The 16,515-nt window shown below is 32.1% G+C and overlaps 2 protein-coding genes across 3 annotated transcripts in view; one reads left to right on the top strand and one right to left on the bottom strand.

Annotated features, from left to right (window-relative positions):
• Positions 1–16,515, top strand: part of lilli (AF4/FMR2 family member lilliputian) — a 629,406-nt gene that overhangs the window by 79,934 nt on the left and 532,957 nt on the right. The window lies entirely within an intron of this gene.
• Positions 1–16,515, bottom strand: part of LOC142332196 (alpha-tocopherol transfer protein-like) — an 82,860-nt gene that overhangs the window by 14,130 nt on the left and 52,215 nt on the right. Inside the window, exon 5 of one of the 2 annotated variants that reach the window (XM_075378479.1) lies at positions 13,899–14,009. The exons of the other annotated variant lie outside the window; for it this stretch is intronic. Within the exon in view, the coding sequence (XP_075234594.1) occupies positions 13,899–14,009 (111 nt within the window). The remainder of the gene's footprint in view (positions 1–13,898; positions 14,010–16,515) is intronic. 2 annotated transcript variants of the gene reach the window in all.

Raw genomic sequence — 16,515 nt, forward strand, 5'->3', positions numbered from 1 at the left:
CCATTCGGATTTGTTTATGATGTTCCATTAAGGCGTGCAGCACCCAACTTGCACAGATCTTTCTAAAGCGTAAACGGTCATGAACAATGCAACCGATAACTCTGAAAACAGAAAAAACAAGGGAAACAGGAAAAACAAATTGAAACATCAGGAAAATGAAGGGACTGGTCGGAAATCTTTGAGCGACGATCTTTTCTGATTTCATCATCGACGCGTTTCAACAACTCCTCGGTGATTTATCGAGGACCTCCCCGAACGATCTTCATCGTTCGCATTAATTCTGTTATCTCTAAACCTTTCACACTATTTTCGGACGTTTATTTCATTCACTATTAATTACCATACAGTAACCGACTGCCTCCGAATTTCAACCGGCTTAACGTTTTGATCGTTTAAAAAACATATGGCTCCACGTATCATCGATTTTCCTTTCTTTCTTTTTCCTGTTTAACCTCCGGTAACTACCGTTTAGATAATTCTTCAGAGGATGATATGTATGAGTGTAAATGAAGTGTTAGTCTTGTACATTCTCAGTTCGACCATTCCTGAGATGTGTGGTAAATTGAAACCCAACCACCAAAGAACACCGGTATCCACGATCTAGTATTCAAGTCCGTGTAAAAATAACTGGCTTTACTACGACTTGAACGCTGGAACTCTCGGCTTCCAAATCAGCTGATTTGGGAAGACGCGTTCACCACTAGACCAACCCGGTGGGTTAAGATATTCTAATATCCTAAAATAACTTCATGTAACAGCAGTTTATATGTACTAAAGATGTGGAAATTGTAACTGTTTCTGGTTAAAGTAATATTATATTTTTTTTATTTTTACTTTTCTGGCATCATACCTCTGTAGTTAGTAACCTCTAGTTAGTTGCAATAAGGAAAGTATGGTAAACAGTCAAAAAATGGGGTATTGGTTTCTTCCCATTTTTCGACGTTCCATGACCCACGGACCTCAAAAAACAAAAAACGGGGTGTAATGTTCGTACGTACATATGTACATGTTTCGAATTGTTTGAAGCTTTATAAATTTATATTGGGTAAACTGATTTTGATGAAATTTTTTATAGGGACTGGTGTATTTGTGGTAATTTGTTGGTGTAAGTTTGGGGTCATAACTTCTGGGGGTGGGGTAAATAGTTTGGGGTCAATTTTTCACAAAATGTTTCACACGTAAGTCCATTTTATATTAAGCTCTGTAAATGCATATATGTTTATTTTATCAATTTTTATTTTTAATTCTTCAGAGGATGAATGAGGATGATATGTATGAGTGTAAATGAAGTGTTAAGTCTTGTACATTCTCAGTTCGACCATTCCTGTGATGTGTGGTTAATTGAAACCCAACCACCAAAGAACATCGGTATCCACGATCTAGTATTCAAATCCGTGTAAAAATATCTGGCTTTACTAGGACTTGAACGCTGTAACTCTCGACTTCCAAATCAGTTGATTTGGGAAGACGCGTTAACCACTAGACCAACCCGGTCGGTTCATCGATTTTCCTATTCATTTTATAACTTAATAACTCACATGTAATCAAAGATACTACAACGCGATAACTTAACAGACAACAATACAGTGTGAACATTACTAGCGTGGCCATAAACAATACAGGTTCGCCAACCTTAAGGAGAGAAATTTCTCAGCGGTCTTTAGAGATATCCCTGTTCGTTCCAGGTGTAGTACATTCCTTTATAACAATTAGTAACATGTATTTCTTTCAGTCAGGGTCCGCATATACGTAACATTCTTTTGTTTCTCTACAAATTCCACAAACACTCACCGCTGAGAGTAAAATTTCTCCTTGAAAAAAAGATTCATTATTTCCATGTTCAACCTATTATTACTGGGTTACGGAGGAAGACGTCCGTGCAAACTTGGCTTACAAATTTTTCCAATCGTTTACAGCGCACTATCCACACCGAATTTTTTCGTTACAAAACTTAAATTTGGTATATTCTTTACTTCATACGTTAGGAAAAACAACTTCCAACTTCAGTTTGCTGGATTACAGCCACATATCCCTTCTTAAACGAGTAGAATTGCGACAACTCACTTTTCCACAACGCTATTTATCTGTCCTGTCGCTTAATCAAAATAGATATATCACGACCCTTTACGCAAAATCAAGAATTATGTATAATCCGTTTGGCTTGTAAAACACAAACAACGTTTTCTTTATCTGGCTTCTCACGGAGTAAATCAGTCAAACCCATACGAACAAAAGTGTAATAATTCAATAGAAGAGTTAGTAATTAGAATTCTCTGTGTTGTATAACCAATACAAAACAACCCTGTTGAAATACGGAAGCCACCAAAAAACCATTGTACGTCGGGTAATGTTATATCCACTCTGGCGAAGGAGAGTTTTAGCAGTTTATTTAATTGTTTGTTAGCCGGTTTTATATGTTACGTTTTTTGTGTTTCTTATTCTAAAATAGTTAATTATTTTGTTTTGCATTATTGTAAATTTTGTTTCGTTTAAATTTGGTTAAAATCTATCGTATTTTGATGTATTGTTTTTTTAATGAATTTTTTACGTTGTATTTAGTTTCTGTGGCCTTTATTCGTACCATTTTACTTAGAATCAAATTCTCTACAAAAGTTCTTATTTGTTTATTACCCGTTTAACAAAGTTATTTTACCCGGAAAATAAAATAGTATGTTTTTCAACCCCAATCTTTTGTCTTCTACGTCAGATTTTTCGAATATTATTTAAAATACAAATTTGGAACGTTTCTTTTTATCAGTTATTCTGGTTAAATTTCATTAAAAAGGAACTCTTAAATTTATCCGTTAATTTGGATCCCAAGAATTGCAAATTTGACTTTAATTTTACCGAAGACGCAGAAGTCAGGGCGAAAACTTTCGCTAGCCGACACTCTCTAACGAAGCTATGTTTATTTGAATTTTTTCTTTATTTTCACCAGTAGCAACATTTCCTGAAAGTTTGTTACGTTCTTCGTGAATCACTCTGTATATAAAAAAAATACCAGAGTAGATTAAGGGTATTTCACAGATATCTTAATGAAATGAACTTCGACAGAAGAGAGTTCAACTTATGAAATTTTTTTAGGTTAGTAATCATGAAGGTTACACACACACACACACACACACATATATATGTATATATATAGTAAATTAATTATGAATTGTATTTTTGAGGTTACATTGTTTATCAATATGTTGTTTACCAAAACTATAAAAATGAACTCTCTTTTAAATAATAGTATTATTATTAATTATATATCATTCTATTTCTATACTGTTTCGTAAACATATTGGTCATTTATTTATAAATTATTTTATTTACAATCGTCCAATAAAATATTTTACTTATTTAAATTATATTTCTTTTTTTGTTTTGTATTTTACTTCCTTGTACGAAGTAAAGGAAGTATTGTAATCGCGAAAGATTTCGGTTTTTAGACTTCAACGGAAATATCCATTTTGACCATCCCCGAATCCATTTTAACTAGGTTCGGCGTGATGTCTATACGTAAGTGTAATTCACAACGATTAGCCGTAGAATGTTGAAATTTTGTATTTAGGACTGTTATAACTTTCTAGTTGTACATTTCCCCTTTTGATTACAGTCGACTGAACCAAAAGTATCCAAAAAATTTGGGTTTTGGAATTTTTCGTAACTACAGTAATATGTCCTCATTAATAGCTTTTCAACGATATACAGGGTTATCATAAAAGAATGGTGCGGTTTTGAACATGGTTTAAATTAAAACAGAATTACTTACAATTTGTTTTTATTTTTCAAATTTGTTGTCTCAAACATTTTTTTTACATAATTAATAAATTTCAAAGTATGGGTCCTTGCCGGCCTATCCATCGATCTCCAAATTTTTCGTTCAAAGCATCCGTGACCGATGCATTGAAGTGCGGGGGAGCACCATCTTGTTGGAAATTAAGTCGATGAATGTTTTCGAGTTGAGGAAAGCAATAATCGGTTAACATGTCAAGATACACAACTCCATTAATTGTTTTTTCAGCAAACAAGAAAGGCCCTATTACACGATTTTTCATCGCACCACACCAAACATTAACTTCAGGCGAATCGCGTTGTTTCTCAATAATTTTGTGTGGGTTTTCAGAGCCCCATATTCCAGAATTGTGTCTGTTAACACATTCATTCACATGGAATGTAGCTTAGCCTGTAAAAATTATATCGTCTAAAAACGATTCGTTTTCGCTTATTCTGTCCAACGTTTCAACAGCGAAATTGTAACGTTTTACACCATCATCGGGTTTCAATTCCTGCAGTATCTGGATTTTATTAGCGTGAAATTTCAGTTTTTTACGTAAAACTTTGTGAACTGTTGATTTCGGAATACCTAATTCGACGCTTCGACGGGAGATGGACTTCCCAGGAGTTCAATTGCCGATTGTCTAATTAGTTCAACCGTTTCGTCTGGTACACTTTGTCTGCCGGTTGATTTCTGTTTCTTAACCGATCCAGTTTCTTCGAATCGTTTGAACCGACGTGTTATGTTATTTTTGTGTTTTGGATCTCTTCCGAATTCACGTCGAAACGCACGTTGAACTAAAATTATGGATTTTAATTCGGCTATCAATAAAACACACTTTGCTTTGTCTTTATCCGAGAACATAGTAACTCACTAAACTCACCGCAACAACAATACAAGAACTGACGTTGTGGTTACAACTGCTGATAAACAAACTTTTGGGTTGGAGTCTTTCAGGGATACCAATATAACATCTAGAAATTTCCCTACAATCTTTCTATGAATTACTGATACCGCACTGTTCTTTTATGATAACTCTGTATATCATAAGTAATACTTATTTTCGTTGGTTACAGAGTTATAGCCAAATAAAATTTTGATTAATGAAATAATTTGAATCTTACAAGGGAAAGGCACATAGGTTCGAATCGGACTTCGTCTCCTTTTTTTTTAACTTTTTCATTAACTGAAATATATTGGTTTATTAATAATTATAACCCGTGATTGTAAAAAATATTTACAATAAATAATTCAGTAACAATAAAAAAATATATATATTAAAAAAATCATAAGTTATTAGTGAAATAACACTTTATGTACTTTTAAAGATGTGTGTATGTAATTTAATAGGCGTACAAGGAATTCATGTGGTGTACACATAAGTTTTTTTATTTATATTTGTCTTTAACTAATTCCCCTTGTATATATTTTGTTGTATCATAATTGTTTCGGGCAGCCGAAATGTGATCTAATTTTTTTTTTACAGAAATTGTTTACTATTTAATGTCTTTTCTTTCTTATATTTAATGCGTTATTTTTAAGGAGATTTATATAAATTGCGTTACTTGTCTGTTGTATAAAAGGCCCCCTAAGTCATCGATTGCCGTGAGTAAACATAACATATATTAATTAAAAGAAATGTCTCCTATGCATATTGATTTATAAATGTATTTGTAAATTAGCGTTACTTTTCGCAGTTAAAAAAAATGGTTTATTATAATGAATTTAATATTTATAGAACTATTTATATTTACATAATGAAATCTTTTACGTGAAACTATTGCACGTGTCCTACTAATTATTCACTTTATTACCTTAATACAATGAATAAATTTTTATTGTTTATCTAATATATATTAAAATATATTTTTTCATTTACCTGCTGTCTCCAATATAACTTCCCACCTAAATAAAAGGTTTGGAATCTCAAATAATAAATCACAATTTAACTTGTGTCTGTATATATATATATATATATATATATATACCGGGTGTTTCATAATGTTCTTTGGAGTTTCGAAAATTCATTAACAAAAAACTATTTCACTCATAAGAATAAAACAAGTTCTGTACGAAAGAGTACTTCAAATAATTTTTTCCACATATATTAGGCAGTTAGTAAACCATTTGCTCGCTAGGCGTCGATATTAGAAAAAATGGCTGCCACGGGAAGCGAGAAGTCGTTTTGTGTGTTAAAATTTCACTTGTCAAAGTCAGTAATTTCTGTGCAACGTGCGTTTCGGTTGAAATTTCATAAGGAGCCACCAAGTGACGAATCAATTCGTGCACGGTATAAACAATTCAGTGAAACTGGTTGCTTGTGCAAGCGAAAATCAGCCGGCCGTCCATCAACCTCAGAAGTCAATGTCTAACGTGTGCGTGCAAGTTTCATTCGCAGCCCGTCAAAATCGACTGCGGCTGCAAGCAGAGAATTAGGAATTCCGAAAACAGCAGTGTGGAGAGTTCTCCGTAAACGTATATTTTTCAAACCGTACCGTCTTCAATTAATCCAGCGTCTTTCTGATGGAGATAAAACACTTAGCCTCGATTTTGTTTTCAGTTGCAGGAAAAGATTTTGTTAGATGAAGGTTTTCTAAACAAGATAATTTTCAGCGATGAACCTACTTTCCATATTAGCGGCAAAGTAAACCGTCATAACGTGCGTGTTTGGGGAACTGAAAATCCACACGCTTATGTGGAACACATTCGGGATTCTCCGAAAGTAAACGTTTTTTGTGCGATCTCTCATGAGGCAGTATATGGGCCGTTCTTTTTTATAGAAACGACAGTAACCGGCATGATATACGTAGATATGTTACAATTACGGCTTACGCCTCAGGTACTCGAGGACTTCATTTTCCAGCAAGATGGTTGTCCTGCCCGTTTTCATAACGAGGTTCGACAGTACCTTAATACAACATTACCTCGGCGCTGGTTAGGACGTGCGTCTGAAGAAGACCGACGCATTATGCTGTGGCCACCAAAATCACCAGACCTCACGCCATGTGATTTCTTTCTCTGGGGTTACGTGAAAGATAAGGTGTTTATCCCACCAATGCCCCACGATATAGATGAGCTAAGGGATCGCATAATCAATGCAACCAACTCTATCGAAAATGACATGTTAGAACGAGTTTGACAAGAGCTAGGACTTTCGTGTTGATGCGTGCCGTGTCACCAGAGGAGCACATATTGAACATTTATAGATTTTAACAAAAACTGTTTGAGTTGAGTCCCTGCATCACCTCGTACAACTTTCATTTCGGTAAGTGAATACTTTTTTGTACTGAATTTTTGTAACTCCTAAGAACATTCTGAAATGCCCTGTATATATATATATATTTTTTTCTGTTTAACCTCCGGGACCACCGTTAAGTATTGCTTCAGAGAATTTGATGAACGATTTTTTAGCGTGTGTGAAAATGCCATGCCTGACCGGGATTCGAACCCAGGACCTCCGGATAAAAGGCCGAGACGCTACCACTCGCTTTACGGAGGCCGGCATTACTTGTTTACATTGTCAACGATGAAACTAACACCTGTTTGTTCACAACTGGTTTCCATTATTACTTGTCGATAATGATTTTTTAGAGGTCGCTTTTCTTTTCGTTGATTTATAATATATTTCATTGTGGCAGTTACTACACAGAATACGTGAAAGAAATGTTTCATCAAAAGTTTCCAGTTATCGATGTTACATATCGTAGTGCTATCCGAAACCTGTCCGATAAGTTCCGAAAAATCAGTTGTCCGGACAGTGGGAAAATTAATGATATTTCTGATCCTGTAGTACAAAGTCAAACAAAAAATCTTATTATTTAATCGGCACGACAGGTTTAAATCTCAACGGGTAGTGATATACGTAGAGAATTAACTAAACATTTAAAACTATATCCGTACATAAATACTTGTAGCGAATTTATTTTCCTAACGTATTGAATATATATGGTTTTTTTTTATTTTATTAATGAAAAAGGAGATATTCTAGTTCAATTTTTTTCTGGTGAAACGTACTTTAATTTATCGGGCTGTTTCAACAGCCAAAATAATCGGGTATGATCTAGGAACAATCCTTATGAAATCTTGGTACAAAAATAACATGGCGAAAATATTGATGTATGGCGTGCTATATCATTTTAGCAAGTAATCATTCAGTTATTTCCCGAACATAGTTGCTTAACTCAGAATTATTAAAATAAAATCATTTTCATTTTTTTCGGCCGACTAAATAAGAAAAATAAATTTCTAGACCGCACTTCCAACAAAAAGGCGTAAATCACTCATTGTTTCGTTGAATTTTTTTCGTAAGGTATTCGGCTGATCCTGATATCTCCAGCTCTTAAAATTTCCAAGAATGGTCATCTTTCCTTGTATGAACTACGATAAGATAGCATAAGTGAATTTGTAAATTCAAGCATGTACCGAGCTTAATATAAAGTGGAATTAGGTTTGGAAAATTTTGAGAAAATTGGACCGAAACAAAGTATTTACTCCATTCCCTGCAGATATTGATCCCAAAATTTTACAAAAAAAATTGTCTCATATACACGAGTCTGTATACAAAATTTGATCCAAATCGGTTTGTCCAGACCAAAATTATTAAGCTTTAATACAAATATGTACGTAACTACGAACCTACCCTAATTTTTTGGGGTCCCTGGGTTATGAAATGTCAAGAAATGTAAAAAAACCCTACCCCATTTTTTGATTAATTACTATCTTTCTTCTTACATCATAACTCTTGAGGAAAGATGCAAGGAAAATAAAAACGAAAGGTTTTCTGCTGTCTATATATACATACGACATTTCATGTCATGAAATAGTGCTGAACACACTATTTTCGTGTGCAGACGATGGGAGGAACGTCGTATAAATTTAGGACTGATGCGTACCCGACCGGAGTGGCCCTTTGCTATTTCCGGAAACCGACATAATTCTGCCATATTTGCAAGAGCAGTCCTCAGAATAAAAGATGATGATGCAAGACGACTGGGATACTGAGGGTTTTAGTTTATAGCAGGGCTGGGCGGACAGCCCCGTTCCTGAAGGCTCACATGCCCTGGTGTGTGGGTTCCCGTGATGGAGCGGGGACTCCTGGGTTCCGTTAGGTGTGAATGAATGAAAAGTGGGTTCCATAGGCTTTGGCGGCTTCGGCTCCTGCGTCGTCGGTTTGAGGCTGGCAAAAGGAAACACCGAGACCCGGTCTTCTACGGGAGGGGGGCTGGGAACAGCATAGCCGGGCCTGGTTTCTTCCGTCGGAGATTAGAGGCAGGCAGTTAAAAGATCCGGAAAGGACACCTCCCCGAGTCGAGTGTACATAATTGGATGTCCGGCTCGGGAATGTAGGGGAAAAAAGCAATTATTATCCGCAATGTAGTTATAAATTTTATTGCAATACAAATAGGAAACTTACATGTACATCATATATATATATGTCGGAGAATAAAGTACAGTGGAGTATCTTCCGACAAAACGATGAGAATATTCTTTAGAATATCTGTATTTTTAGTAGTTTTAAGAAATGTACTATTACTTGTAATATTTTGTAAAATAAGGTTTAAATTGTTTTATTGCGGTAGGCTTAGGCCTAGGTAGGCACATGGTTGTCAACGTAGTCGGGATCCCAGGACGATAGGGATATCATAAAATTAATAAGGAAAAGGAAATATGCAGTAGGTATATTATTTGAGAATATTGAGAAAAGGGCAGTCTTGCTTTGGAACCCAGATCGAACAGACGTCCTGGTGATCGCGAATTCGTTATTTCCCTGAGCCTCGGTCTATCGCAAGTTGTTTTAATATTATTTGAATTCTAAATTAAATTAATCTTATATTATAATTCGTGTACTACTGAGTTATTGATAAGTGATAATTATCATTTGTAATTATTTCATTGTACGAGTTATCTACTCATTTTATTAATTGAACTTTATTATAATCTTATATATTCTCCACTTGTAATAATAAAAATGAGTGAAACACAAAACGTTGAATCCCTGACAAATCTCCTCGCCTCTCCGACATATATATATATATATATATATAAAATAGTTTTTTGTTTTGGAAAGGGGAAGAATTATGTCGCGTACTGTCTTTTAATATTGAAATTCCATTTTAATCAATAAAACTTAGATATAAATTCTCAAGTTTGTTTACGGAAATAATGATGATATTCATATCATCGTTTTACTGCATTTATTTTTGTAATAAGAAAAAGAAAGTATATACATGTTATTTTTTTTTTATGTTTAGAAAGTTGTTTTTAACTAGGTTACGTTATAAAAGTTACGGATTTTAATGTCATTTTAACTAATTTTTTGGTTGTTTCCATGGTAAAAAGGTCCTAGACAATTCTATTAGTTAAATTTAAATATAAATCGGTTAACAAATAGTCGAGTTATGGGGAGAAAATTAATGTAATTTTGTGTCATAATTATTACTTCTGTTATTGTGAGAAAATTATTATTTAATCTGATAACTAATTTACAATACTAGAATTAACAATAAATAAAAACAATTAATATTTAATCGAATTTAACATAAAATAGTGGACATGAAAACAGACACAAAATTACAAAAATTTTCAACGATAACTCGGGGCTATTTGTGAACCGATTTAAAAAAATAAAATGTAATTTTGTTCAAATTAAAAGGCTTAATATTTTAATAAATAGCATAAATAAAACTAATATTTATGGAGATATAACGGATTGAAAAATAAACCTTGCTGTCATTTTGTAATTTGCCAATTTATTTAAGTCCTGACTTTTTGCTATTTTTAAAAACTCATCACCAACACGATTACCAAATATTATTGCGATTCGTCTATCCGAAATTGTAATATTAATTTTTATATAAAAATAACAAAATGGCGGACATTGGGAGAACGAAGGAGAGATTGTCATTTTTTCTCAGGATATTTTTTGTTTAGTTTTATAAGTAGAATCCGAAAAAGTATAGTCATCCCGCAATATTAGGAACACTCTGTATACATGCGTGTATACATACACGCATAAATGAATTGTTTATATCGATTCGAAAATTATTCGTGTCGTTAATACAGTTATAATTCTCTTACATTAATGATGTTAGATTATTTTAATTACTTAAAAACTTCTGCGGTTATTTTATTTTTCATTATCTTTGTCCTTGAATTAATCATAAAACTTTATATTTGTTTCTTATAAGTTATATAATTAAAGGCTATCTTTTTAAATGACAGATTTAGGTCTATAGAGAGATATACTCTACAGCCCACACTTCTAACTTTGATATAATCGTCTAAAAAAGTTTAACCACATTTTTTTTTTTTTTCATTTACAGTTATTCTATTACAGTATTCTGTTGATATTTACTTTGGTTTACCAACATCTCTTTTTCTGTTTACCAACGCACAAATAAAGAGATAACCTTATTATATTTAATATAATTAAATGCTTATATTCTCTGAATTTGTTTTTATGTATATATGAGGCAGTTACCTAAAGAAGATCCTTTATCCTAAAATGTATTTTTCATGTATTCAATATATATTGTAACAAGACTGGTATAACGGACCTGAGTAACGGATTCCTGCCAATTAAGAAGAAAGTAGTAGAAAATATAATAACGGAAGGAATCCAGAAAGGGGCTAAAAGAAACATTTGTAGTAAAGGTAACAGGTCCGTTTAACAAACGGATTTGTGTGTCTACACCACACACAAACTTTCTGGACGTGTTCTAGTGGTGAAATTAAAAACTAAAGTTTGTATAAAGATAGGCTTAAAAACGCTTCGTTGGCGAGTGACGGCTGTCGAAAGAGTTCGCACTGATTTCTGTCAGAAATTGACTCTTGGGTCCCTAGACTGTAATTCTTGGGATCCAAATTAAGGAATAATATAGGCGTTTTATATAAAGTCTGATCTGAAAAATAAAAAAAAAGGGTTCTATAACTATATTTTTTCTAATTTTCAAGTTATCTGGGGTAAAAACAACAGATTTTAAATATACAATATTCTATATTTCGCGTAAAATAACTCTTTATTAGATGGGTACATCTACACCCATCGGGTTGGTCAAGTGGTGAACGCGTCTTTCCAAATCAGCTGATTTGGAAGTCGAAAGTTTCAGCGTTCAGTTCCTAGTAAAGGCTTTGATTTTTATACGGATTTGAATACTAGATCGTGGATACCGGTGTTCTTTGGTGGTTGGGTTTCAATTAACTACACATCTCGGGAATGGTTGAACTGAGACTGTACAAGAAGACTACACTTCATTTACACTCTTACATATCATCCTCTGAAGTATTATCTGAACGGTAATTCCCGGAGGCTAAACAGGAAAAAGAAAGATAGGTAATAAGCACATAAATATTTTAAGCAAAATTTGTAGATAATTTTTTCTGACCATGTAGATGGACGAATAAAGTCACAGAGACTAAAAACAAACGGTAAGTATTTCAATGTTTATTAAAAACAAAACAAATCAACATTTAATAGATTTTAACTAGGTGTTAAACGAAACAAAATGTTCAATATTATAAAACAAAAGCGATCAATATTTTAGAAAAATAAACAAACAAAATTTAAAATCAAATAAAATTATTACATTTTAATTTAGGTCCCAGGAATTACAATCTCGATTAAGTTTAACGAAGGTACAGAAATCAGGGCGAATCGTTCGACAGCCGGCACTCGCTAACGAAGCGTTTCCGAAGGTTTTTGTATTTCTTTTTTATTTTCACCAATTGACAGTGGCTTGAAAGATTGTTAAATTTTTCGTGAATCACTGTATATATATTAAACGAAGGAAAATTAGGTGCAATGTCTTATTCTCGTATTTTTTTTATTCGTGTAAAAAATGAAAAACCTGACTTAAACTTTTAAACGAACAGTAACTGTTTAGGAAAAAATTATTTGAATTTCCTAATGAAATTGTTGTTTTCGTTAAAGTTAGGAATAAATGTTTAAAATAATAATGAATGCATACCGGCGTTGAAATCGAAAGGAGAAAAAATTAATAAATGATTAGTAAATTGAAGTTGATCAAGCGTGACGTAAAAGAAGATAATGACGATTTAAATATTAAATAGAAGTAATACTATACTAGAAGTTGTTGCATTTTTTTGTTACTTCGTATAAAAAATTAATTCACATTTTAACGCACCAGGAAAGCTTTTTTTTTTGCAAAAGAAAGAAATCCGTTTGTATCAAATTAATGAAAATTTCTTAAACATAAATATATTTTTACACTCTATTCAAAAACGAACGAGGATTTTGGTTTTTAACAATTAATTAATTAACAATTAATTAGTTAATTTGGAAGTTATAAAATAAAAAAAATTTAAATCTCTCAATGATAGCTTATTATTGCAGTTAAAAAGTTCAAAAATTCAATTTTTTTTTTATTTTGGGCTTTTTTGGACACTTTTGGTCCAGTTGATTGCAATCAAAATGCTAGGTCCACTACTAGATGTTACAATAGTCCTAAATCCAAAATTTCAACATCCTACGGCTATTTCAGTTATACGAGATACTTACGTACGTACAGACGTCACGCCGAAAATGAATTCAGAGATGGTCAAAATTGATATTTCCATTGAAATTTTATAACCGGAATTTTTCGCGATCGCAATACTTCCTTTAATTCTTATAAGGAAGTAAAAAGAAAAAAATTACAAGATACCTTTTTTTATTATTATATTAGATAGAATAAAAAACGGTATTTCGAAGTATTTTTAATCATATCAGCTGCATTATTTAAACATTAAAACGATATTAGAATTATTACTATTATTACGTTTCTTTTTAAATGAAAAAGCTCAATTTAAATGCCATTAAGGTTGCAGTAATTATTACATAAGCTGATCGGATTAAATTACTATTGTAGTATATAACAGTAGGCGTTGAGTGGTCCGTTTGAAGTGACGTAGGCAGATGCACGGGTGTTAAGTTATATGACGATGTTTTTGCTACGTCATAATAGATCGTTTACCTCCCCTATTTGTTACATGACGTCACATTCTACTCCTACATCGTATTTTACGTCACTTATTTTTATGTCCGGTTATCGATTTAATATGAAATTCCCTTTTTATGTTATATATATATATTTTTTTTAATATATAAATATTTTAATTTCTATTTTTAACTTACCCTTTCTTTGATTTTATCTGATAAAAACGGTTTGAATATACTTAATGCTATTTCTAAAAATGGCGGCGGATGTATTATATGTATTCCAGCAAGACGTTCTGGATATGCTTTCTGAAACGTGAAATGACAATGTTTTATTTTAATGCAGGTGTGTAATTATATTTAAAATGATGCAACAATTTCGTGTTTCAAATAAATATCTAAAGTACAAAATTGTTGCATCATTTTAATTATTAAAATATCATTAAAAAAGATTTTCTTATAGTAAAAATACTCTGCCATTTAATTTTAAAAACATAACATTTAAACATAAAAAAGATGAATTTTCCGTATGATGTTTATTATTCATGTACATTAATATGTGCTGAAATAATTTTTATTAACGCCTTCTAAATTGTGATATATATTTAATTAATTTATGTTTAAATAATTATTTATCTTTTAATTAATTGTTCACATTCCTGACGTGATCTGTTTAATGTACTTATTATGCACCGAAGAGAATATTTAGATTTATTTATTTATCATTTATAAAAATTAATCAATTAAAAAATGTGTTTATTCACCACTGAAGTAATTACAGTTTCTTTTTTTATATGAATTTCGTAACATGATTAAAAAAAAATTTCAAGCCTGACCGCTATTCGAACTATGATTTTTGTGTATAAATTGAAGGTATGTAATAACAGTAAACGTTTTTGACGGGCTCGTATTGCTGTTATAATCTCTACCATAAAGATTACGAGAAAAAGTGATGATAAGTAGTAAATTATTTTATCGGTTCGTTCGTTATTTATATTTATATCATAATATCCGTGTTTATTTAATGTTTGTTTTTACCGATGTTCTCTTAAAACTCAAGAACCGTTGGGCCGATCTACATGATTTTTTTTATCTATTTTTTTAAATTGATATATGTGATAATTATAACGAAGCAGGAGCGATATAAAATGCCGAATACCGCAAGCGAAACGAGCTTTCAGTCAAAAATATAATTTGCTTACATCAAAAATGAATGTAAACGTCAACGGAAAACATTTTTGAAAGTATATGTTTGGAGCGTAGCTTTATATGGAAGTGATCGATCATCGGAGTACCTGAGAAGAAAAGATTAGAAACTTTTGAAATGCGGTGCTACAGGAGAACGTTAAAAACCAGATGGATGGATAAAGTGACAAACGAAGAGTTGTTACGGCAAATTGATGAAAAAAGAAGGGCTTTGGAAAAATATAGCTAAAAGAAGAGATAGACTTATAGGCCACACATTAAGTCATCCTGGAATAGTCGCTATGATATTGGATGGACAGGTAGATGGGAAAAATTGTGCTGGCAGGCAACATTTAGAATATGTAAAACAAATTGTTGGGGGTGTACCGAAATGAAACGACTGGCATTAGATAGCGAATCTTGGAAAGCTGCATGAAACCAGTCAAGTGACTGAAGATAAAAAAAACTGAAAGGTCTTATTTTTATCCTCTTTGTTAAATTAACCGTTTAAAAGATAAATTTACTCTAGAAAAATTTTATTTTTCTAGAAAACAAATTTGTTTTGTTTTCTTAAAACAAATTATTAGGGATGTAGGATGTACTGGATATACCGATATGAAACGACTGGTACTTGATAAGGAATCTTGGAGAGCTGCATCAAACCAGTCAAATGACTGATGACAAAAAATGTAAGAATTATGTTTGAGATGTAAATTCATTTAAATAACTTGATAATATGGTGAGTATTGCAACTTTAATAGGGAGCGCGCGCGTGTGTGTGTGTTGTATTTTACGAGTATAATGTTCATTTTTCTATTAAGTCGCTAAATTAAACACTTTCTGTAAATATCAGATGCTTGATTCCCGCGATTAAAATTTTGAAAAAATAAATTTATTTTAGTACTTAATTTATAAAAATCAGATAAAATGTTCTCGAGATATCTGCTATGTAATAGTAAATTTTATTGTTCCACGATTTTCGTAGGTAGGCTAGCGATGTAATCTTTTATAGCGGGCACCATTTCTATGTACTGTATATAATACGGATACGGTAATTACAGTCGACTTGTTTAGCGAAGCGGAAGCGTCTCTATCTTTCGTCTAGAAGGATTGAAACCCGGTCTGGATTGATGTCATTCAAGCGCTACAGAATTTATTTCATAATCTAAAAAAAGTAAATAAATAAACAGAACAGGGTGAATGTAAATTGGATGTTACCTCCTATTTCCCTGTAAAAATAAATAAATCGTTACATAAATAAATGTTACCTAAAATATATTTTTTTCCATACAAAACTAAAGTAGAAAGGTCTTTACGTCAGTGATATTATTTATATTTACATAAATTTGTACCCGTTTCTTGAAAATCCATCATTATTTTTTGTACGATATTACGCATGAATGAAAAAACGTGTTACAACTAAACTTGAAAGATAAGCTTATTTTATCTAAACGTTACAAAACAATTGAAATTTAAGTTAATGTTTTTTTTTTTATTTCTTAACTTTAGTTATATACCAAATCGTTATCTTTTCTTGACCTTGAAAAATAGATTTCTAATCTTTTACTCGATTCAGGGATGCATAAAAAAGTTATAAGGAAAACTTATTAAACCCATCTTGTTTATGATA

This window comes from Lycorma delicatula, chromosome 11 (assembly GCF_047948215.1).
Source record: "Lycorma delicatula isolate Av1 chromosome 11, ASM4794821v1, whole genome shotgun sequence".
In the NCBI taxonomy this organism is placed as follows: Eukaryota; Metazoa; Arthropoda; class Insecta; order Hemiptera; family Fulgoridae; genus Lycorma; species Lycorma delicatula.